Here is a 26,070-nt window from a genome sequence, read left to right as displayed (position 1 = left end):
TTTCTACTACCCTCAGTAGCTGGGCCTGAGTTGAGTGTTTAGCACGAAAACCGAATTGCTGAGGAATAAAAATATTTCGGTTTCGGCAGAAATCATTCAGGTATCTAAGCAGTATAGCTTCGTAAATTTTACTAAGTGAAGACAGAAGGCTGATCGGTCTATAATTTTGAGGGACCTTTGGGTCCATTCCAGGTTTTAGAATAGGAATGACTAATGCATTCTTCCAGCTATGAGGATAATATTTTAGCCTTAGCATTGAATTTATCAAAACTGCTAGGTAAAATATGAATTTTACTGGTAAGTTTTTAATCATGCGATTAGAAATCCTATCCAGGCCAGGTGCTTTTGCAGGGGTGAGATTTTTGACAAAAGCAGAAATCTCAGTCATTGTTGTGGTGATGGGTTCCTCTGAATTTGTATCTGAGGAGAGAAATTCTTCAACTTGGTGTTGGACTTCATGCGTGTGCTCTGCACAGGAATCGAACATGAGTCCAGTGTTAGGTGAAAATTGTGTTTGAAGGCTGTCTGCTATGCGTTCAGCCTTTTCGGTGTCTGTTAGTGCCATCCGGTCGTTGACCGTGCCCATTAGGGGGGGAATGTCGTGTTTTGGTTTGCGAAGCCGTGCGCTAGCAACCCAGAGGCTATTGTCAGAAGTCTTTAAGGACTTAAGATAGTTTGCGTATTTTTCGTCTGTGTGTTTCTTAATGTCAGACTTGATCTCATTCTGGATCCTTCGCAGTTGCACTCGAAAGTTTTCCAAACGTGTATTTTGCCAATCTCTGCGAAGGCGGTTTTTAATTTTGATTTTATCTTTAATGTGATCAGGTAATTTGTAATAATTTTGCCTGAATTTGGGTTTGGAAGCGGCTGTAAATGCGCTTCCTAGGGTTTGGTTGAGCCTGTCAATGGCAAAATCAACCTCCTGATTATCGTGAATTTTGATAGGGGGGAGAATACCATTTTCCAAAACATACCGAAAGTTGTCCCAATTTGTGGAGACTTGCGCCGGTAAATTTTGGTTAATTTTAGATGTTTTAAGGGTGAGGTGAACCGGATAATGGTCAGAGGACAATTCCGGAATCACTTCGATCGAATAATCTACTGGGATATTTTTAAATAAGGCCAGATCAATAATGGAAGGAGCACCTAACCCCCCAGGAAACTGGTAATGGGTAGGTGTGTTTGGCGCAATAATTTGGATACGGGCGTCCTGAGCCCAAATTTTGAGTTTATCGCCATAGTTGTTGGCAGTGACACAATCCCAACTTCTATGACGGGCATTTAAATCTCCTGCGATAATCAGGTTATTTGCTACACCACTTAATTTTCTGAGATCAGAGATAAATGCGGGTCCCTGTCTCGGAGGCATATAGCAGGACGCTACTGCTATTGGGGGACAATTTGGAATATGAATTTGTACTATAGTCGCTTCTAAGGCCTCCAGTGGTGGCGTGGGTATCCTAGAATGCTTTAGGGAGCGTTTTACATAAATGCTAGTACCGCCACTAGCACGAACAGTGTCACTGATGCATACCTCTCTGTCATTTCGGTAGCAGAAATAATTCGCGATGTTCTCGCTAAGTCCCTCAACCAGATGTGTCTCCTGAACGAGGAAGAGGTCCATGTGATGCTCATTAATAAAATCCCGGACTTCGTGAATCTTCTTCTTGATTCCGTTAGCGTTCCAGTAGGAGATCAGGAGAGAATCTTCACTAGTTGCACAGTTGAACTTGAGGCCTTTAGTTTAAGAGGCCACAGTATGCCTCATAAATATAAAATGCTCTCTCAGGCCCCGTGGAGACATTTCGGAGCCTAGGGAGAGCATTTCTAAAAGCCTCGAGGAGGATCTTATGTTCTTAGCAGTTTTATGTGGTTTTTGGAATCCTTCCGTGTCGTCGTCACTGTCTGAATTATCACGTGGTTTGCGTTTCTGTTGTGTGATTGGCTGTGTAATGCTTGCATGGGAAAGAGCAATATTCAACTTACCCCTCAGCTTATCCAGCAGAATCTTCTTCTTTTCTAGCTCCTTTTTCAGAATGTCCGAATGGTAATCCTTGTCCGTGACTGGTCTGTTGGCCGATAAATCCCGAATGAGTTCGCTGACGGTAGAAATATTAATTTCCAATCCAGTGATTTCCTTTCGAAGTGTAGCTATTTCATGCTCCGTGAGAACGTGATCAGCATTGCCCTGGTCCATATCAGTGTCCGTCGTATTCGAGGTGTCCAAAACAGGATCCATAGCTTTATCGGGTGGAACCGCTTCACTACGGGGAGTCTGCTTCGTACGAGCCATCTCAAAAGTAAGAGCTTCTTCAGCACTTCACAACGCAACTAGAAATCAAGAAATAATAAAAATACCCGTAAGGGCAGCAGAGTATGATACTCCAGGGCGAGTATTATTTGCACTGGGAGTGTGTGCAGCCGGCAGAACTGGAAATGTATTATGTTGTAAGTTAAATTTGTTTGTGTTGTCAACGGTCTGACTGGGTTTGGTGCTTGGCTTTGGAGGTTGTCTGTTTTTGGAGCCTGGGAACTTCGGGCAGGAACGCCAGTTAGCAGCATGGTTTCCCGAACAATTTGCACATTTGTTCGGCTCTTCAAAGGGTTTAGTGCATTCCTTGGCTTGATGCGGCCCAGCGCATCTGACGCATCGTCTTGGTAAGGTGCAAACTTCAGATGAATGAAAAAATCCCTGACAACGCCAGCATTGGGAGGGACCCTTCTGTCCTTTGAAGTGTTCCATGGATACCTCAGTTCCAAGGAGTTCAGTTATAGAATAGATTTCTTCGGCTTTGAGGCTATTGAAGATTTGTAAATAAAAGAGAGGCATTGGCATTTTGGTCTTCCATTTCTTTAGTTGAGAGATTTTGTGAATTTTGAAGCCAAGCACTTCAACCGCAGTCTGCACAACGTTGAGAGGTGTATTTGAGGGTAATCCCCTAATGACCACTTTAAGTGGTCTATCTGATTTGAGTGTGTGGGACTTGAATTCAATATTATTGTCTGTGAGGAATCTAACAACTGTTCTATAGTCTGTTTCATTAGTGGTAGTGAGTTTAAGAAAATCAATGTTTTGTTTGGAAAGAACAGTTGGTGCATGTCGGCGTAGCTGATTGAGGAGAAAGAACCAATCAGCTCGCGGTTTTATGAAAATTGGAGGTGGTGCTTGAATTTTTGGTGTTTGAGTGACAGCCGGCTGCTGCGTCGAGTGTTCAGTGTTATCAGAGTTTATGTTTGTGAAAGAATTGGATGTTGTGATGGTTTCATTACTATTAGTGTTGGGAAGTGTTTTTTTGGCAATTAAATGTTTTGGAGGAACTACAAATCCTTCATTGTCTGTGGGTCTGGTTCGTTTTTTAGAATCATTTTTGGGATTTTCTTTTGGAGGATTTTGATTGGCTGAGGATGAGGGTGGATTTGTGTTTTGAGTTTTAGCGTTAGAATTTTGAGTTTTGGAGTTCGAATCAGGGGTTTTAGAAGTCTTTTTGCATTCTTTGAAGAATTCCTCTTCAGTGGCAGGGAGGGTAAATAAATTTATGCCGAGTTTAGAGCAGAGGGTATGTAAGGAAAATAAAACTTTCTCACCCTCATCCTGTAACTGTTTGACCATCAGTTCCTTATTAGGTGTCTCAGTTCGTTGAAGACGCTGGATGTCAAAAAGGAGGTCTGTGTGCCGATTCTTGAGTGAGTATATCTGGATTGCGCTCTTGGATAACTCTAGCGCTGAAGGAGAGGCAGGTGGAATAGTTGCAGTTATTTCCATTTCGGTTTGTATCAGTAAAGGTGGAGGAGAAGAAGGTTGATTGCCCGCTGGCGGCGCAGGATACCATTCGCATTGACCATTCGCAGGATACCATTCGTATTCAGGATACCATTCGCATTGACATTACGGAGCTCAGAGCTCGTACGTCCGTCACTGTTAGCAGCCATCGCTGTAATGTAAACTCTCTACACCACTTGCGAACGTTTTTGACATCCATGCACGACTGTCCATACACTTCTGTCAATAGGCGGTGAATTTCAACCGGTTTAACGCCTTTTGCGTTCAAAAATTGAATAACTGCGCGCAGTTCGCAGTTGGCGGTAACGTTTATCGGGAGCTCCATTTCGAATGGCTGCCAAGCCAAGACTGAGCATCCGAGCCAATGCCAATGATTTAAAAATTTCGGAGTTCCTATGGTTCAAAACCATCTACCTCCACAATGCCAATGCCAATGATTTAAAAATTTCGGAGTTCCTATGGTTCAAAACCATCTACCTCCACATCATAATTACTAAAAGCGAGCAGAAATAAGAAAAATTTGGCATAAGTGATTTACTTGATGCACACTAGAGGGAGCCACAGGCTCGAGAAAGTTTAGGGATAGAGATGAGAAATAAAAACTTAAGTTTCATAATTTTTTTATAAGTTTTTAGGTTTTAAAATTTTTTTGTATTTTATATTTTATACTTTTTACATCCGAGCGAAGCGCCTGCGTGCTTATGCGGTAGCGGAGAAGGCACCACTGACAACAGTGTTGCCAACAACCGTATTAAAACTTTCTCTACGTCCCCCAAAAAATAGGAGACCTTTTTTTTGGAATTGCTCCTCGTACATTTCTACACCCGGTCGTAATAAGATAACAGTATCGAATTGAATTGAATTTACACCATTTGCAATAAAATTACTGCATAAATTTGAATTGTTCAAGTACTTTTCTTCCTCCACTCTATATGTACGGCCATGGCCATTAGATTGTGATCCTAAAGTAATAAAACCTAATGTAAACTTTATTATCGTATTTTTAGCATTCGTAAAAGAAATAAAAAATGAATACTTATAAATTACTTATGTGAATGAGCTTTCTGTACACAATTGCAACAAAATTATATATTAAAGAACACTAAATCACAAAAGCATGTATGAAAGTAAATCACAAAATAGGAAATAGAAAAAAGAAATAAACTTCATACATCGTATCATTAAAAAAATCAACTTCATACATTTGTTTTTCATTAAATAGAAAAAAAAAATCAACTTCATACTATCGTAATTTATTTTTTAATTGACCCTTCGAGGAGAGCGATAAGTTTTCTTTTCTGGAGGTCAGTATCTGTCAGAATCCCAAACTTTATGATTACATTATAAGGTATTTCTCCCGCCTTCTTAGCGAGCCTTCATGGTGTAGTGGTCTGCACGCTCAGCGCGTAATTGAGAGGTCCGCGGTCCGATTTCCGGCGAAGGCATTGCTCATTTTTCTTTCCTCCTGCTTCCAATCAACCTAATGTCTCTACAACATATCTTATTCAAATTTATTATACATGAGTTAAACTTCCTGTGCTTCACTTTTTAGAATGAGCATAAAATTTTACTAACCATAATTATAAGGAAATAAATAAATGATTGCTAAAATGAAGATAGCGTAAGGTCGCTTATGGACATCCTGTATATCAGGGGTAGTCAACCTTTATATACCTACCACCCACTTTCTAGGTAGTAAAATGCCCTTACCGCTCACCGGTTTCGCAGTAGCTTAATTTAGCGTCAATGCAAAGTAAATGTTTCAGTGCAGCATTAGTAAAATACATATAGTTAAATTTATCCATTTATTTGTAGAAACATTAAGTCATTCTGAAGCAGAAGACATGAAAAATGAGCACTGCCCTCGCCGGGACTCGAACCTCTGTCCTCTCGATACGCGCCGAGTGTGCTGGCCATTACACCACGAAGGAGCGCTAAGAAAGCGGGAGAACACCTCATATATTAAAATTTTGCTCATATTTTTAAGAGATAGAAAGTTGTGTTCCGCGTAGCTAGCTGGGACATTGGTTCCAACGAAAATATTTCAGCTAGGAGCCTTTCGATGGTAGGAAAAGAAGAAATTCGTTTCTAGGAAAAATTTCTCCTAGCGTCATGCTTTGTTACGATGTGATAATCCCATCATCGCGCTATCGTCGCAGAACAACACCTAAGAGAAATGACGAAGTCTTATGTATATGGAAACAGGAAAGAGCAGCACGTGGGGGAATGAACTTTCAGAATCAGATGGACAAAAGCCTCTACCACCCACCATTAATTCCTTCGCATCGAGAGAGGACCAAATCTATTTTTCTCAAACATCGAAAACGCCCGTGTGGGCAAATATCTCTTGGAATGGTTTTCCTTTCCCTACGACAAGTAGAATGCCACAGAACTAACAATAACCTACTTAAAGCGACAATTTTTTTCTTGGATGCTTTTACCACTGTGTGCAGTTTCCTCTTGGGACAGGATTGCAACTTTGGGCACCAACAACTAAACACTGACAGGAAGCAAAAGAAAAAGCTGGTACATTAAAATAACAGAAGTACCTTTATTCTCTTCAAAAGAATGATTAGGTTGTCGATGATTATGATAAACTCTCGAAAGCAATGCGCTCGCGTAATGGGGGAAAGCACTAGGTAGAAAATTATTCAGACGTTAGGGCGGCCTGCCAATATCTGAATCCTCGGGCGTTTGGGGGGACTTCGATGCGAAAGAGTTAAAGCTTAAATAGCCCTTTAGTAGACGGTAGGAACCAGATTGACTATTCCTGGTGTATATATATACAGGTGCGTCATAAAAATGTATACACATTTTGAACTATCATATAAAATGTATTTTCTTAGCTACAAGGTTAAATTTATAGGAAACGTAATGTTATATCAACATATGGCAGCAGAGTCGTCGATCTAGCTGCGCAACCAGGTAATGACAAGAGAGTAACATTGACATGGCGGGTGATATGTTTGGGCTTCCAACAGCAGAAGCGATATTAAATGGTACTGGAAACGCTTAGATACAGAGGAGATGTGACAATGGAACTGGTCCACCATCAAGATTAACAGTTACACCTCTACGAGAAAAATTCGAGGTTCATAGAAAAGTGTCTGATTTGCAGAAAGGCCGATCAAGTCGACGTCATGCGGTTGCATGTGATGAATCCTCAGCTCCAATGCTCAAAGCGTTTCAATGTTCACCACAAAAAAACTCACATGAATATATTGTAAGTGCTAATGGTGAGTGATAAGGTACCAGGACAGTTGATAGGACGCAGGGGACCAATCGAGTTTCCCCCGCTTCTTACGCCGCTTCGTTTTGCGATTTTGCGTCGAATCACTCTGAATGTACGTATCGCTTTTCAAACTATTGCCACCCAATATTATCGCCCTATATTATATTTGAGGAAATTAAATAGTGAAGAATCTGCATAAATGTATGTATGTTTCTCGCATTTTGCTAAAATAGCGGTACCTGGACCATCCAATTTTGAATGACGTAATCCTACTGCGAATATGGGCATCTGGAAGACCAAATTTGAAATTTAGAATTTGTTTTATTATCGATTTCCTGTTTTGCAAAACTTTAATGAATTTTTGATTAACGAACTCGAGAATTTCAAAGCGAGCAATGGCAGCGTTGTACAGGAAACACATTTTTATCTCCAGCGCGCGAAACTGTGTATCGGAAATTCTAAATATATGCTCAGTTAAAAATTATTTTGCGATATTGCTCTTGAACTGAATTCGATGGTTTAAGTGGGAAAAACATCATATTTAATAAATAAAAGTAACGTGCAAAATGTTAAAAAAGCGTCCTTTTGGACATAATTTAAACAAATAAATTATTTGATTTAACAGTTGGAAATAATATTCCAATAATGTGATAAAACCATTCGAATGCTATGAACAAAAATAATTATCATCAGATAATTTGCTTGGTTAAAAACACTTCCTTTATTAACTAAACAGTATCTACATATGTATATTAGGTACTTGTATTGCTTTTGGAAAAAGTTAGTATAAATAATGAAAAACGGAAGCTTTTGAAACATTAAGTATACCTTATAAATGAGAACCAAGTGCCGTAAGGGAGGATAATGAATTGAAATCCACGCACAGAGGTTTGAAGAAGGGCCAGTGAATTAAGCATATCCGGTTATTTTAAATAGTGGGTCTAACCATTTAAAAGGAAGCACTACAAGTATTTTGGTCAACTGCGTAGTCGGCGATATCCTCATCTGCATTAGAATGGGGTCGAAAAATGTTGCATGTTGTTTCGCTGAAGATCTATTCGATTTTGTGTGGAGGAAATTCAAGGTACCGGCAGAGACGCTTGAGGGACTATATGGTAGAGATAAAACTACAAAGTCTAAATTTACCGAACATATTGGAAGGTGGGTTGTCGTCTTTCAGCTAGCTGCTAGACAAGGTGCCAAACTGCGATTTGAAGCACATTATCCATCGCTTAAATCGGGAAAAAAAGTCGATTTCGCTAAGGTTTACGATGAATTTTCGGTAAATTTTCTTGTAGACAAACGAGATATTTTTATGCAAACTGCGGCTTCGTGCGCATTTTACGGTGAATTAACTTTGTATCAGTACACTCACTGCGACGTGAACCAAAAGCAAGTTCTGCGTTTATTACCAAGTTTGTGGTCTAAATTCTTCATTGAACATTTTAGCAAATCCTTTAACGAACAGGGAGGCTGGGAGGCGTTCCAAAGAAGAGCAGAAAATCAGTTCGCAAATTTGTCGGTGAGACTGGATCGTACACTTTCCCTCCTTCAACAACCTTATGAATTGAATCAAGCTGAATTCATGAGAATGCTTACGTCTGAAAGCGACAACGAATCTACTGATGAGAACATCTCTTTAAGAAGGTCTATGTGCCTTCAGCAATCTGGGAATAAAGATCTCGAGCTGAAACGATTTACAGTATTTTCGGTGCAGAAAACTCAACTAGAAATCAATTCGGAAAGTGACTTGGAGGAAAGTTCTCAGCAAACCGACTCAGAAAGTCAATTAGAAGCTGACTCGGAAAGTGAACTGGCTCAAAAAGGGACCTCTGAATCGGAAAATCAATCAAAGGATGTCTCGGAAAGTGAATCGCAGCAAGAACTAAGGTCCGAATCAAGACATCGGTCGGAAGAGGACTCGGAAAGTGAATCGCAGCAAGAAGAACCAAAGCCTGGATCGTCGAAAATTCGGTCGGAAGAGGACTCGGAAAGTGAATCGCAGCAAGAAGAACCAAAGCCTGGATCGTCGAAAATTCGGTCGGAAGAGGACTCGGAAAGTGAATCGCAGCAAGAAGAACCAAAGCCTGGATCGTCGAAAATTCGGTCGGAAGAGGACTCGGAAAGTGAATCGCAGCAAGAAGAACCAAAGCCTGGATCGTCGAAAATTCGGTCGGAAGAGGACTCGGAAAGTGAATCGCAGCAAGAAGAACCAAAGCCTGGATCGTCGAAAATTCGGTCGGAAGAGGACTCGGAAAGTGAATCGCAGCAAGAAGAACCAAAGCCTGGATCGTCGAAAATTCGGTCGGAAGAGGACTCGGAAAGTGAATCGCAGCAAGAAGAACCAAAGCCTGGATCGTCGAAAATTCGGTCGGAAGAGGACTCGGAAAGTGAATCGCAGCAAGAAGAACCAAAGCCTGGATCGTCGAAAATTCGGTCGGAAGAGGACTCGGAAAGTGAATCGCAGCAAGAAGAACCAAAGCCTAGATCGAAAAGTCAGTCAGAAGATGACTCTGAAAGTGAATTGCAGCAAGAAGGACCAAAGCCTAGATCGAAAAATCAGTCGGAAGAGGACTCTGAAAGTGAATCGCAGCAAGAAGGACCAAAACTTGGATCGAAAAATCAGTCGGAAGAGGACTCTGAAAGTGAATCGCAGCAAGAAGGACCAAAACCTGGATCGAAAAATCAGTCGGAAGAGGACTCTGAAAGTGAATCGGAACAAAAACTGAAGTCTAGATCTGAATCTCGATCAGAAGATGACGCGGAAAGTGAATTGCAACAAGAGGTACTAAAGTCTGAACCGCAATCTCTAACAGATGAGGACTCTGAAAGCGAAACACCGCAGAAGCTACTGAAACTTGACTCTGAATGTAAATTTCAGCAGAAAGAAAGACCGATTCGTAAAGCTAGTCAAAAGTTCGCTCAAGAAAGTAAAGTGGAACAGAAAAAAAGACCAATTCGGAAAGCCAGTCAGAAGTATACTCGGCGAAGTGCAGTGGAACAGAAACAAAAATTGACTCTGGCGAAAGCAAAAGCAAGTAGAAGATGACTCTGAAGGTCTACAAAAAGCTGAATAAGGGTGCAACTTGACTGCATTCTGAAGCAATGTGACCAGCTCGTGGAACTTTAATGTTTAAAGAAGTATGTTCAATAGCAGTGAAACTAACGTAAACTAATGGCCCTGTCTTATTGAAAGACTGTAATGATTAAATCCATATTAATTTTTACCATTTTTCTTAACACTGTATTTTTAAATAATATTTTGATGTAATATTTTTGAATGTTTTTAAGTTTTGACATTAAATCCACTTTTTTAGTCTCTTTTAAACCGTTTAGACTTGGTATGTGTTAACATTTTAAGTGTTTAGAAGTGTACTTGTGGACAGCATTATCATTTTAAAAATACATGCAAGATATTTTTAGTTAGCATTTGCTTAATCCGAGATCTTTAAAATTACAGGTAGGTGGAAATTGGAATGTAGTTTTAATGAAAGTAAAGAACACTTAAATCTTGTAAAAAATAAGCAATTATAAATTGAAAAGCGCCGAGACACATTTTCCTTTGAACAGCTTGTAATTTGTTTCTCGTTTACTTAATTGTTTTAAGGTTGTTTTTAAATAACCTCGACTTTCAAATGTTTTCGTTGAATAAGAAATTTCACTCTCCAATAGCTTTGATAGATGGCACTTTAATACAATAATAAATCCTCTAGCAAAAAGGTTGTAAATATTTTCAAATAACCTCAACTTTCAAATATTTTCTCTGAATAAGAAATTTCAGTTCCTGATAGGTTTAAACAAAGTTATATTTTGCAGTTTCTTACAGAAATAGAACTTCCTGCAAAAATCTATCACCTTTATCCAATTTAAATGGATTTTGACGTACCTGATGTTCTGATGTTAAAACAATTATGCCACACTCGAAAATTAGAATTCTCGGCATTAAGTAACAATAAAATAGCATCCACTACCTATAAATCTTGCAATCTTAATTTTATTCTTGGTATTAATCCGAAGTCTGAAATACTTAGTAGCAGATAAAATATTCTTATTTTGAGAAAAATTTATTTCTTGTATCTAGAAATAATGTTTGCAATAATAATGAACACAAATATTTGTTGTGCTTTTGAACAAATTTTAGTGATAATCAGTATCGAAATAAACTACTGTTCATTCGGAACAGATAATCGTGAAACGAACTGTGAATTTCTTCTGTTCCTGTCATCGGAATCATTCCATCAGCCACTGTGCTCAACATCGCTAATTAAACCGCATATAATGATCCTAGTTAGCCAATGTGACTAAATTATAAACGTTGCATATACAAGTCCTTCAAATTATGTGTCATTCCTTTTAATTGGGGCTCAGCATCGCAGTAAAATCACTGAACACTGGTAGTTCGTCCGAGGATCGAATCCGCCAACGGGCTGGCTGTATGGGCGTTTTCGTGGTTTTCTCTATGTGTAACGTGTGTACGAAACAGTTTCTTTTAAAAAGTCTTGGACTAAAGCATCCCTTTCCTTAGGTTTAACTTCGCTAAGCCCTCAGAAAACTATTAGTGTTAAACTACTAGGACCAAACTACTAGTGTTCAGCGGCTTTTGCCGCTTGTGGGACAAGTATCAGCATTTGAAAAGTAATTACTGTAGAGCTAATACTTTTTTCCAGAATGTAAGCAGATGAAACCAGTTAACTTAGCCCTCTAGGTTTAACCTAGAGGTAACTTAGTTTAGTAACTTAGATTAGGTAACCTCGAGGTAACTTAGTTAACTTAGCCCTCGAGTTTTTGCCGTACTTAACCAAACGAAACCTTTCAATCTGATATCAGGAAATTCTTGTATATCTGACTTTTAATAGTTCTTGCACATATACTTCAAGATAATTATAGTAAGTAAGGTTTTTAAATACATTTAAAATTTTATCGAATATAGGCACATTAGTTTTCTTAACGATTTGATTATTTGCGGTTATTTACTTATGACAGATTCTTTTTAAGAAACGATATTAAGTATAAATCTATATACATTTTCATACATGCTTTTATGCACATTTTAAAACTGGTACCATAGCAAACATGGCTTCTATGGTATCATGAACGTTTGTGTTTGTCCAATACTCAAAATACATTAATATAAGTATGAGGAACTATACGTTCTTCGAGATTCGATGCAAGATTACTCTAGAAGTATTTGATAGTTACCTACTGAACTAACTGACTGTTTAAATGTGTGAACTTAGTGCCAAATAACACTGTTTTCAGCTTCTGCAATTAATTACAATTCAATAGTTCAATATAATTCAACAATTATATTTAGGTTTTTGATATAAGAATTCTAAAATGTTTAAGTAAAGATTGGCTGTATTTTTGACAATAAATTCATTAACGTACTGCGAATTTAACAGTATAGAACTGACTGCAGTTATAACCATGAGTGAAAAAAACCGTGTGGGTTTCTCAGTCAGTAAGTGAGGATTTTAAATTGCATATCCTGTTGGCCTCTTTTAAATTTAATATTTTTAATTCTTAACAACGCCAGTTTCTAAGGGGTTATTTACAGCAAAGTTTTTGTTTTCAGAATATACATAAAAGTTTGCAAGTGTATTATTTTATTTCAATTTAGTTTACTGAGAAAAGGAATTGCAAATGTATCATCCTTATCGAACACATACAAAACAATTTCCTCCAGAAAAATATAGGTTGTGAGATCAACATTTCTGTGATTAAGTGTAATTTCGTGATAGCTCATTTGGATTATGATATAATTTTCATAAGCAAGACAAACACGCTTTTTAGGGTATTATTTCAATAAAATGGGGTTAAACAGATTTAAATTAAATCTATTTTATTAAAAATATTAATTAGAAAACAAGAATACGCTTGTGAGAGATAAGAATAATACGTAATACATAGACGCAGGTGAATCTCCTCGCCCCCCCCCCAAAAAAAAGTTACAAGCATCGGCATTTTTTTTTTTTTTTTTTTTTTTACTTATTGCGTGCTCCGCCCTTAGGAATACACTACACGGAAAGGGAGGAATGCTCCGTGGAGGCCTTTTTAAGGAAAACTGGTTCCTATCCACGTTACAAAACTTGCCTGACTAGCTCTCAAGCCTCCAGTCTGCTTTCAAGAGACAGAACGCTCAAAACTTCTTCCCCGACAAATTCACCTCATTTAGAGGATATATTTAACTACGGATTTCACAAATGTTAGGCCCTGAACTGGAATCTCTAAGGTACTGTTACAAGTAGGGGAAAATATCTCTTGCTGTTAGCCAGTATACAGACCAAAGTATCCACATTACACATGGGAAAACTACGAAAACGCCCATGTAGCCAGCCCGTTCTTCGGAACTCGAACCCCGGACCAAACTACCAGTGTTCAGCGGCTTTTGCCGCTGGTGGGCCAAGTATCAGCATTTGAAAATTAATTACTGTAGAGCCAATACTTTTTTTCCAGAGTGTAGGCAGATGCAACCAGTTGTTTAGCAGCGGCTGTCTAGGTAGGTAAAGTAAGTTCGCAGAAGCTTCAGAACAATTTAAATCGCAGGACGTTTAGAAAAGGGGTTTCGCTTGCAGGTGCGAGCCGCGATTCGTTGTCCTGCTGGAATATCCTGGAGGGTGGACGTACTAATGACTGCCGATCGTTACTGTGCCTCTAAGACAAGATTACGTGAAGCCAGGCGATACAAACGCCTCCTGTAAGACAATGCTCGCCAAACTCGACACCCCGCCGCTGAACACTGGTAGTTCGGTCTGGGGTTCGAGTCCCGGCGAACGGGCTGGCTGCATGGGCGTTTTCGTGGTTTTTCCCATGTTTAACGTGGATACGAGACAGTTTCCTTTAAAAATACCTCCACGGGGCATCTCTCTCTCTTTCCGTGTAGTGCCTAAAGGCGGAGCACGTAATAAGTAAAAAAAAAAAAAAAAAAAAAGACACCCCATACTCAAGAATTGCTGCAAAAGTTTAAATGGGAAGTCAGGGAGTCTGGCCCCATGTAGCCTAGGTTTAGCAGCCCAAGTTATTTTCTTTTTCTAGAATTGAAGGAACGTTTATCTGGAATGAGATTCTCTTCAAACAGTGATGTGAAAACAACCACCTAAAGGTGGCTCAATGGGCAGAGACATAATTTCTACAAAACCGGGTTAAACAAGTGGTGCTGCGTTCAGATAAATGCCTAAATAGGTTTGGTGATTATGTGGAAAAATGATAGGCAAGTGTGTCTCTTAATTTCCTTTTGTATTTTCTGTCTTTTTTTTTAATAAATAATTTTTATTACCCTTGTAACCATTTTTTTTTTTTTTTTTTTTTTTTTTTTTTTGATTCACCTTTGTATTTCTACGAAAAATTAGTTTAATGCGAATTATCTAAAACTGCCTGATATTTCAGTAATAACAGTTTTAGAGGAAATGTGAAAAATTAATAATAAAAACTAGAATTTCATGTAAAAGCAGAAAACGACTAGGCAAGTGTGTGTTCGCTAATGAATGACGCACTTTAATTACTTAAAAATTCAAATGACTTTAAAAAAAATCTTACTTCTTTCTTAAAAATTCATTACTTAAAAATGACTTATTTAAAGTCATGAAAATGCTTAATTTTGAAAGATTAAGCATTTCTTTTCTTCCAGTCTTCAACACAGTTCAGTACGGTGAGCAGTTTAAGAATAAATTTTTAAGAAATTGTTTCGATATTGTCGGTGCAGAAAACTGAGCTTGACCGTAACTTCTAAAGTGAATTACTGAAAACTTAACCACGAGTTGACCGGGAAAGTGAACATATGAAATGCTCATTAGAAACTAACACAGAAAACTATTTAGAATTCCACTCGGAATGTGAATTCTAACAGTTGCGACTGAAAATCGGCTCGGTAAATCTACAAGATCCTCGTAGAGTGTGCAGGAAACTGGTTTTTCAATCTGAAATAAAGGACCAAAGGGGAAGAGAGATGTTAAGAAAGCTTACGAGGATGTGGATTCGGTTTCTTTTGCTTATGGCAAAGCATTCGAGGACTATGCTTATGGCAAAGCATAGTCCTTGAAATACGAATGTACAGAGATGCATAAGAGAATTTTAATATAGTTTAAAAAGTAGTCACACTGGGGCAAGTGAAACTAAAATTTAGGAGTAATTGTAACATTTAAAATTACATAAATTTTCTCAACCTATTTTTTTCACCATTGTATTTTCAAGCAAAAGTTTTTATTAGCTGGTTTCTTAATAGATTAACCATTAAGTGGCAACAGTGCTGATTTTCAACAATCTGTAGCAATCTTGCTCTTAAGCGCCCACCAGCGGCCGAGCGATAAAGTCGCTGAACACTGGTAGTTCGGTCCGAGGTTCGAATCTCGCAAACGGGCTGGCTGTATGGGCGTTTTTGTGGTTTTCCCCATGTGTAACGTGTATACGAGCCAGTTTCCCTTAGAAAGTCCTCCATGAAGGCATCCCTCCCCTTAGGCAGATAGCCCTCGAGGCTTTGCACACACACACACACACACTTGGAGCTGCTAAAATTGTGCTTCATTTTTTTAGATCATCAAAAATGTACTGTAATTAATATTCTCATAAAATTTTTCATTGCCAGTTTTATCACGAAATGAGCAGTACAGTTAAATTAAGACCACTAGCGTAAATGTATGAGGGGAGACCAGAATTGTTTAAGAGCTTAGGGCCTCTAAATGTCTTAATTCGGGACATTTATTACTATTTTAAAATCAATATGCAAAGCATTTATAAATTAGTATTTGCGTTATTCAAGTTTTTTTTTTTTTTAAATTGTAGCAGTTTTTGTATACAGGTGAATAATTTTAGTGAAACTATAGATAAAACTGTAGTATTTTAATGTAGTGGGTTGGCTAAAAAGTAATTTCAGTTTTTAGTGTGAAATAAAGCTCAATTTTTGCTTTTTGGTATCTTTCTGTAACTTCATCATTCTGCCCTCATTAGATCTTTTAGTCTTTATCAGCAAAATACTCAGCCAAGTAGCGACTTGAAGTCATCGTTATTACTGAAATTTTTAGCATTTACTCATTTGACTACGAATTTAAAAAAACTTCAACCCGTTTTCTGCCCAGATGAAAAAAATAGGTCATAAATAAAGTAAATTTAGCATTTGGGTTTTTTTTTGACAAAACGTTTTCAAGTCAAAGGCCGTAGTTAATTGTGGGATACACATGTCCCCCAAGTAGCAATCGACATACTGTAAAGATACCTATTATTCTCGAAAACTATTATATGAAATGGATATGTATTGTTACGGTACAAGATAAAGTATTCTTTGCATAACCCAACATTACACATTGGGCAACTCATATTTGTTCTTTTTTCTATGAAAAAGATGACTTGATTATGTCGCCGCAAAACAGACATTTGGCGGGAAAATATTTAACACTAACTGGTAACAAAAGATGTGGTTGGTTCTGGTTTGATTCTACGACTTGGATACCCTGGTTTGATTCTACGACTGGGATATTTTGGTTTGATTCTACGACTGGGATATTCTGGTTTGATTCTACGACTAGGATATTCTGGTTTGATTCTACGACTGCGATATTCTGGTTTGATTCTACGACTGCGATATTCTGGTTTGATTCTACGACTGGGATATGTTACAGTGAATTTCCAAGTACTTTTTAACCCAGTAGTAATTTTTAGTGGCACATGTATGTCCCGTTAGTAGTTAGATGGTTAAAAATCTCTGTAAACTTCGAAATAAATAATTATCCGATTATACAAGGTCGAGGCTATATGAGGAGGCGATATCCCTTCTCTATCAAGCCAAAATAATTTCGTATATGTTGCTACAGATGTGTCAGTTCTCGCATTGTTGTGATCGAATATGATTCCTTCACGATTAACCAATTTATATTTCTATACGTTTTATAGGATTATTCTTTGGTTTAGAGTATACTTCTGCTATCATTGCATCTGCTAAAAAATAGTCTAATAAATCTAAAGCTATTTTCTTACATGCAAATCTGCCGAGTATTTGGCGATTTTTTTCCCTGGAATACAATACTACTACTATTTTTAACATTTATTTTGTTGTGTCTGGTATGTAAATATTTAAGTGCACATGATGATAAATTTTATTTTGAAACACATTAAAAACACACTGATATAGGCTATGTACACTTTTAGCCAAAATAACATTTCATTACATGCATTATTTTACAAGAGATAAAAGATCATGCTTCAAAATGCAAAGGAAAGCAGCTTTAAAAAAAAAAAAAAAAAAAAAAAAAAAAAAAAAACATTCATAAGAAAAACAAATATTTTACTAACATTACATTCATTAATGTTTAATCGCTTTCACTAAATTATAATAGTAAAATATTAAACATCCGTGAATATTCAAAATTATTCATTTAAAAAGGTCAAGATAATAATCTTGAGATAATTATTGCTAAATGTAATAAATTTAATCGAATTTAGGATCGATTCGATCAAGTTTAATCAAATTTAGGATTTTTAGAAAGCATATTTAGACCCGGATTATCCTCAACATCTGCAAAACCCGGACATACCGCTCCACAATTTAAATTCCTTCAAAGTAATTATGCAGTTACAAAATTAAATTCTATCATTTCAATCATTAAATGTATTGATGTAGAACTGTTGTTAACGTATACTTGGTAAAGTTAAAAATTATATACTGATTAGAAAATATCATTTTGTATGTATATGTTACCGCTAAATCTTAAGAGTCGTTAATGTGTACATTAAGTAGCTTACTTGCAGATTAACTGATTCGCTTCGTTAAAGGGCGGGATCAAGAGGTTTTCGCTTTTTATCTAGGTAATGTATCAGCATCGGTTTTTTGAATTCAAAATGTTTTCCTCTTTTCCCTCTTCCTCCTTCATTCTATTAAGATTCTTCAGGTATCGGAAAATAAAGAAATAACACTACATTAATTTGCTTAATTTTAATACTTTACGCCGTTGCAATAGCTCTTTAATTGATTCTGTCAATTTGTTGATTGTATTAACTTGGATTTTTAGTCCAAAGCGGCTTTGTCCCTGAAGGACTATTGTTTTCGTTTTGCGATTTTGCGTTGAATCACTATAAATGTCCGTTTCACTTTTCAAACTGTTGCCACCCAATGTTAGAGACCTGCATTATATTTGAAGAAATTAAATAATGGAAAATCTGCATAAATGTATGTCTATTTCTCGCATTGTGATAAAACAACGGTGCCTAGAGCCATCGAATTTTTGAATGACGTAATCCTCCTACGAATGTGGGCATGTGGAAAACCCAATTTGAAATTTGGAATTTATTATCGATTTCATTATTTTGCAACATTGCTATTGAACTGAAATTTGTGGTTTAAGTGCGAAGAACATGACATTTAATAAATAAAGGTAACACACAAAACGTTAAAAAAACGCCCCTTTGGACGTAATTTAAAATCTGAAACCTTTCAGATTTTTTTAAAATTTTATTTATTTATTTTTATGAATAAGTTAAGTCTTCGTTAGATTGATGACGTGTCTTAGCGTTACGCAAGGCATGCAAGATGGATTGGTCTAGAAATGACGCAGTCCAGAATTGTGATTATTTTCAGAATAGAGAGACAAAATACTCAAATTAAAAATGAAGAAGAGGCTTTTTAAGTTATAATTTTGTTTAGCATATCTTTTATACACGGTAAAAAAAAAAGTTCGCTCTTTACAGGCAAAAGTTTTGTAAAGTTACAGAAGAATTTCCTGTAATGGTAACAGGTTGAAAGCAAACTGTAGCGGTAACAGCTGATTTGCTTGTAGCATTACAGATAATGTTTCAGTAGCCGCGCGGAAGAATCACGTGACTGACTGGAAATTAGCCAATCAGGAGAAAAGTGTTTGAAAGCTAGTTGCAGAAAAAAACATGGCTGAATGCATGTTGGTTGTACAGCGCAGGTAAGTAAGAAAATGTTTACAATTACTACTTGAAATATTTTTTGTTCATTTTATGCAGATTATTCTCATGCACTTTGCACTGTTATATGTAGTGAGTAAGTATTTAAACGTTTAAGCTTTGCGATTAATTAATATCAGTGTTCGTAATGTCTAATGAGTTGAAAGAGTGCAAAATATTTATTCCAAATGCAGATCTAATAGTAGTATTTTGTCATTGTGCATCCGATAAATTACGCCTTCAACTGCCCTTATTATTATTTAAAACTAATTATTCCAAAATTTAATCACTGTTTGTGGTATATAATTGAAATGGTAATGTGGTTGTTGAAAACAAAACTAATCATTTTAGCGTTCTTTTCCAATCGTCTGACCAAAGAACGTTTGACATCTTTTTCCCGGCAGGCCTTGCGAGAAACGTTTATATAAACATTTAGAATTCTGAATGTAATGTATATATTTTTTTGCTTACTAGGTTTAGTTTATTCTTTTTCTAGGATTATCTAATTAGTTATACCTGGTTTATAATTCAGTCTAATATGTTTATGTACGAGTGTGTTATGAAGTAAAATTACAAAAACTTGAACAACGCGGTCGAGAATCTCGTTTATTCCTTTTGTGTAATAATATTTTTTTCAGTGGTATTAATTTCTTACGAAAATATTATAATTCCAAAATGAAGTAATTATATTGATTAAAAATATGCCGTATCATACTTTTCGTAATGTTTTGTTTTACTAACTAGATGCAACTTAATTATTCCATATATTTTAATATACCAATATCAACAGGGGAAAAATGGAAATGACCTAAAATATTTTTCTAACAATTCGTTCATTAATATTTTATAAATGAAAACATATATTATATTGTATATATAACTACCATTGCATACTTATAAGTTTTTAAACATTTAATGTAGAATTTATGTTGATTTTATTTTGCCCAGTTTTAAATACAGTTTTGAAGTACGATAGTCTTGTTACTAGGATAGCATGAATCTGCTAATACAAGTTTAATACATTTCTTGACAAATGTTTCTCTTATTCATGTAATATAATATATAAATCATAAAATAAGTTTTCTTAAAAATAAATTATTATTGTTTATATGAATTTAAAACAATTCTGTATCTGTATGTTGTATTAAAAATAAAATAATAATGAATTTTTAATGAAGCATTGATTTTAGCATTAACAATGTAAATATATATATATATATATATACACACATGAATAAATGGAAATGCAAGCTATTTTTCCTTACAAAACCGCCCATGAATATATACTTCCCTTTAGGCTGATAGCCTTTGCATGCTTTGCCATATTCTATCAATCCAAATGATGCAAATATGCAGAAAATTTTACTTTCTTTGAAAGTTAATACCGGAAATAAAATTCAGTGCATTTGTAAACTACATTAGTTCTCTTATAGCTTGGCATTTAATTGCCCAATGATTTACTAGTCCAAACTAAGGCAGAATTCAGATATCGTTCAAATAAAAGAAAATTAATAAGGTCTGATTTTTAGACGTATATATGAAGATTTATTTTTTTAAATATTATTTTAAGTCAACCAAATTAATTTCAAATTTAAGTAAGTATTCATGCCTTTCAGTAACATTATTTTTGATATCTTTTAAATAACTGAATGCAATATTTCTTGTTAATAAAAGAAAAGCAATGTTATGAAAGACTAGCGAAGTGGATTTGCAAGTTCTAATTACGAAAGGTCCCATGCTTTAAGGGGTCATTTTTAAAAATACTTAATTAAAAAAAATATTTAACGTAAAACTTCCAAACTTCACACATGTGGAATATTAATTCTATATATTTTATCTCATTCTTATTTTATTAATTAATTTCATAGCATTTCGTGTGACACTAGTAGTAATTATTAATTAAATTTTATGCTGTTTCTGATCTATGTTTTGATTTTGTTATTAATTACGTTAGTTTACATAAGATTTAAAATGATGTAAGGTACAAAAACTTTCTGCATCTATTAATATATGCTGAAGTGAATGAAATTATGCCAGTGAAATTTTTTTAAATCAAAAACAAATTTCTGTGGAAAATTAAAGTTCTAAATTCTAAATGCAAACAAAGGAGTGAATTTGAAAGTTATCAAATAAGCCAAAGTGTTGGTCATTTTTTCAGTTTTGCAGAAGAATTTTTATACTTTGCAGAATGGGAATATGATGTTTGGTTTTGTTAGTATTAATTATTACAACTGAATTATTGCAACTTACACTGCAACACGTAATTTAGCTTAAAATTTATTTGAACTTAATTTTCTAATTTTTTTTTATCATCTATATTTCATGTGTCATAAGTCTTTGAAATGAACTTAATTCTCATCCTATTTATTTACACAATTTTTTTAAAGAAGAAAAAGTCACATTTGTTTTGCTTAGTTGCACACGAAGATACTTGTCTCTATATATAGAGAGAAAGAGGAGTTATGTTTACTTGCAGACTTTTTTCCTCCTTTTATATTATAGTATGAAAATCAAGGGGGAAATTAAGCAATCAATTTAATTTTGAAGGATGTGATTACAATAAGATCATAACCAATCATAAATATTCATGAATGAACTACTGGTAACTATCATAGTATTATTATTTAAAAGATTATTTTAAAATTATTTTTAAATTATTATTTTTAAATTATTAGCTTTTTAATGAAAGACTTCTATCTGTTAATTCAAAGGAAATTATTTGAAGGTAAGTAAAAAAGTTATGCATTATTTCAAACAATAGCAGACTGTTGACAAACACTGAGTGCAGATAAGAATAAAAAGATTAGTTAGACGTTGTAATTCAAGCGTATCAAGCGTATGAACAAAATTTGAATTCCTTGTAGTAACAAAATGAAGTTAATTGCTATGTTGAATTCTTTAATTTATTGAAAATGTCATTTTTTAGAAGGAGAGAATATATTTTTGAAATATGAAGAAGAGCTGTTCTGAGTTCTTCATAGAAATATTTCACAAAATGTCTTTTACTGCAACACGTTTACTCATATAAGTTAAATCTAAAGCAACATATGTCTATTTTAGCTAAAATTACTAAAAAGAAAGTTCTAGAACATATCTTATTAACTGACACTAAAACATGCAAATAAAACATACTATTTTTTTCAGCTACTTTACAGGGCAAATATAAGGAGTAGCATATCAATTTGAACTTTTAAATTAATCAAAATGATAATATGAAAGGCCTTTCAATAATATCAGACATAAGTTTCTCTTCATAAAACAAAAATACTCTACAACAGACTAATGTTACTTTTTGAAAACGAATATTGCTGTTGAAAGCGCATCTTTTAAATTAATGCTATTCTGAGGTCAAATTGACTAATTTAAAAAGCCAAACTATTATGCTTCACTTGCATATATCTGTTATATCTGTACAATGATATACACATGCAGATATTGTTTTACTCAAAACATCTTGATTTCAATATATTTTATTATAATAAGCATCATTTTAGACAAAAAAAATCTATTACTTTTATAGACGTATCCTTTAGTATTATCTATGAAAAATATATTCTACACACATAATTACTTAATGGGATATTAGAAGGAAATAATCTGAAACCTTTACAGATACAACTATTGGAATTTTACGTAAGAAAAGTATCTTCTACTCACATAATAACTTGCTATAATAATACAAGCAAATAACCTGTAACGGTTACAGATATATCTGTTGAGATTTTACATGAGAAAAACATGTTCTTTTTACATAATTATTTGCTGTAATATTACACGCAAATAATCTGTAACCATTACAGATATATCGTTTGGGAATTTACATGAGAAAAATATGTTCTACTTACATAACTATATGCTGTGATATTACAAGAAAAAGATCTGTAACCATTACAGGCAAAACTCTTGTAATGTTACAAAGAAAACACCTGTTTCTGTTACTCAAATAACCCATGGCATCCCAGTTTCCATGAGTTTTCTTAGTAACCTTACAGATTTTTTTTTACATATACAGTATATAAAACAATAAAGCATCTTTACAGTAAAGAAATAGATTACATAAAATGATGGCAACTTTTCTAACACCGGTGTTGAGAAAGAGAGGATAAAGCATTCAAATCAAGTAAGAGTTTCAAGAAATTATTAAATTATGTAAAAATAAATTATGTAAAAATATTAAAATAAATGACTTAGAAAATGGCGATAAAAGTTTCTGCTTTCATGTAAAATACTAGCATTTCTAGGATTATATTTATATGCTAAACTTAAGAGCGAATTAAGAAACAATTTTTATTTTCTCGTTGCTGTCAAATGGCAAACGGCGTGGATTTTACAAACTTGTCGAATTTATAAATTCCGAAAATATTCAGCAATAATTACAAAAAGTGTTATTTCGAAAAGGAAACCAATTAAGGATCAAAGCATGCTATGAAGGGAACCAAATAAAAAAAAAACTCAGTTTTTCAAATTAGAGATAGATGTTCAGTTTTTAATTTATCTCTATTTCGTTAATTTCTAAAGTTAATGCAACTCATTTGTTTCGTGCTATGCAGATATAATAAATGATTAAAATCTGATATTTCCATCCTTTAACGCAGTTAGTGTATTCAAATTTGTTTTTAATGGCATTCTTTTCTTCCGTTTAAAAGCAAAATATCAAAATACCTCTCTCAAAATAGAATAAACAAATTGTTAAGAATTAAGCTCTTCTGTAACTGTCACATCTGAGAAGTTTATTCAAAATGTAACACGTGATATAAAAATATACTTCTCATTTAAATTTAAATCTTATTATCTCCTACATAAGTTCTCAACATTTTCGTAACTCAATTTTTTAAAAAAGTCTGGAATAAAGAGTATTTTCAATTTAAAAAAAAATTATAAACTACTAAATCAAATTAAATATAAGAACAGACATTCTGTTTAATCAGTTTCTTTCTTTTTAATTATTGCTGAGTATCTGAGACATTTTATAAAACTGATTCATCAGTTATTCTAAATGGTAACTAAGATGGTTAAACTTTTCATTGCACTTCATCGAATATATATTTGTTTCACTTGCAACTTTTTAAGTCGCCAGATGCTAATGTAAAATTTATAAGATGCGCAGAAGTCTCATTAGGATTAAAAATCTTCCAGCTTGCAAAGAGAAATTCTTTTTTACTTCCTTGTACGAAGTAAAAAGTAAGTATTGTAATCACGAAAAGTTTCAGGCAGCATATTCCAACGAAAATATCCATTTTGACCGCTATCGAATGCAATTTAACGATGTTTTTGCGTGATATCTGTACGTAAGGACAGAATAAAAGACTCGTTTCCTCCAAAATAATGATAAAACTGCTTTAAAATGAATTCTGAAGAGAATATTTCGTGGCGTCTGTACGAACGTATGTACGTACGTATCTAGAATAACTCAAAAACGATAGTCTCAGAACGTTGAACTTTTGTATATAGGACTACTATAACATGTAGATGTGCACCTCGTACTTTGGTTGCAATCGGCCGCGCAAAACGTATATATATACACTCTGTTACCCGGCTCAGTAATCTCAGTTTCTTTACTCTTATATGTTTGTAAAATGTACATTTTTTGCTTTAAAAATGATTGAATTATGTTGTTCTTATCTTCCGGTTAAGGTTTTTATGCCTTTAGTAAATCTTTATGCAATGTTTTTAGAATTATCAACAATTTTAAAGCTGTTTAAGTGCCGCTAAGCCTAATAATTGTTTTGATGGCGGCCATTGCTTGTTTACATTTGAAACAGCAGACTAGTGGATTTGTTGCCAATCTAGAGAAACTTAGGTTCGCAACAACAAAGATAACGCCTTCATTTATTATTGCGAATTAAATCATGCTTAATCCTTTCTGGAATTTTTTCGAGGAAATAAGTGTTTAAGATTTACTTCATAATTTTTAATATAGATATTTTGAGTTTTTATGTATTTTTGCCTTGTCGCGATGCGAGAACTGAATTAATTGAATGAGAAATACTGAATCGGCTGTGAAAAACTGTTTCTTTTTTGTTTTGTTTGCTTAATTTCTTTTATACATAATTCTAGCTTTATTATAGTATTTGAATAAAACATGTGGCAACGATTAGATAATTCTATTCTTTAAATGGAAATTTTGTGCATTCTGAGTTATAATATGAACGAAATATAATACTGTTAAGTGAATCTAGCGCCAGAGTGTCGCTATGGTAAACAAATACTAGAGTGAATTTTAAAGAATACATTTATTCTATTGTGGCTTATGCGCTGTCCGCGAAGTAGATTTAATTCAATCCAATAAGTTTAAATGAAATGTAAGAAAAAATGCGTATAATTTAATATTCCGTACAAGGAAGTCATGTGATGTACTCATCAGATTTTTTATTTTTAAATTTTAGAAGCGAACAGTTCTGTTTTTCTTTTAGGATCCTTTTCAAAATCTTTCTTTACATTTACTATCAGACTCTACAAAATCGTGTAAATGTCGTTTAGCGTATACTGGAAAACATCTTCACAGGTTTCGGATAAAAAAATTCTAAAGTAAGATAAATTGTTTCACGCAGAGCCTATCACCAAATTTTGCATAAAAACAGTGGTAAATATTATTTTCATTGCTACCAATAGTTGCTACCTTTTTTAATCACGTCTGCACTTCTCCCGAAATGCATTTTTTTTTAGTCCAAAGAGGCTTTGTCCCTGAAGGACTATTGTTTTCGTTTTGCGATTTTGCGTTGAATCACTATAAATGTCCGTTTCACTTTTCAAACTGTTGCCACCGAATGTTAGAGTCGTGCATTACATTTTAAGAAATTAAATAATGAAAAATCTGCATAAATGTATGGATATTTCTCACTTTATTATAAAACAGCGATACATAGAGCCATCGAATTTTGAATGACGTCATCCTCCTACGAATATGGGCATGTGGAAGACCCAATTTGAAATTTGGAATTTGTTTTCTTATCGATTTCATATTTTGTAAAACTTTAAGGAATTTTTGATTAACAAACTCAACGATTTAAAAGCGAGCAATGGCAAGACTCTACGTTGAAAAAAAAAAAACTTTTTATCCTCAGTGCGTTGAAGTGTGTATCGGAAATTCTAAAGATAGGCTGATTTTAAAATTATTTTTCGATATTGGTATTGAACTAAATTTTATGGTTTAAGTTCAAAG

General features: G+C 34.6%; 1 protein-coding gene across 1 annotated transcript; it reads left to right on the top strand.

The window, feature by feature from the left end:
* Positions 1 to 7,984: 7,984 nt before the first annotated feature.
* On the top strand, positions 7,985 to 10,341 carry LOC146997464 (uncharacterized). Its single transcript, XM_085814461.1, has one exon. It carries the CDS (start codon positions 8,029 to 8,031, stop codon positions 10,060 to 10,062), a length of 2,034 nt encoding a protein of 677 aa, XP_085670587.1. The 5' UTR covers positions 7,985 to 8,028; the 3' UTR covers positions 10,063 to 10,341.
* The last annotated feature ends 15,729 nt before the right edge of the window (positions 10,342 to 26,070 follow it).

Source organism: Stegodyphus dumicola, chromosome 4, assembly GCF_044657685.1.
Source record: "Stegodyphus dumicola isolate Sdum_Otavi_A_Nest chromosome 4, ASM4465768v1".
NCBI classification, from domain to species: Eukaryota; Metazoa; Arthropoda; class Arachnida; order Araneae; family Eresidae; genus Stegodyphus; species Stegodyphus dumicola.
The sequence above is the reverse complement of the archived record's forward strand: the minus strand, read 5'-3'. Positions and strand labels throughout refer to the sequence as shown.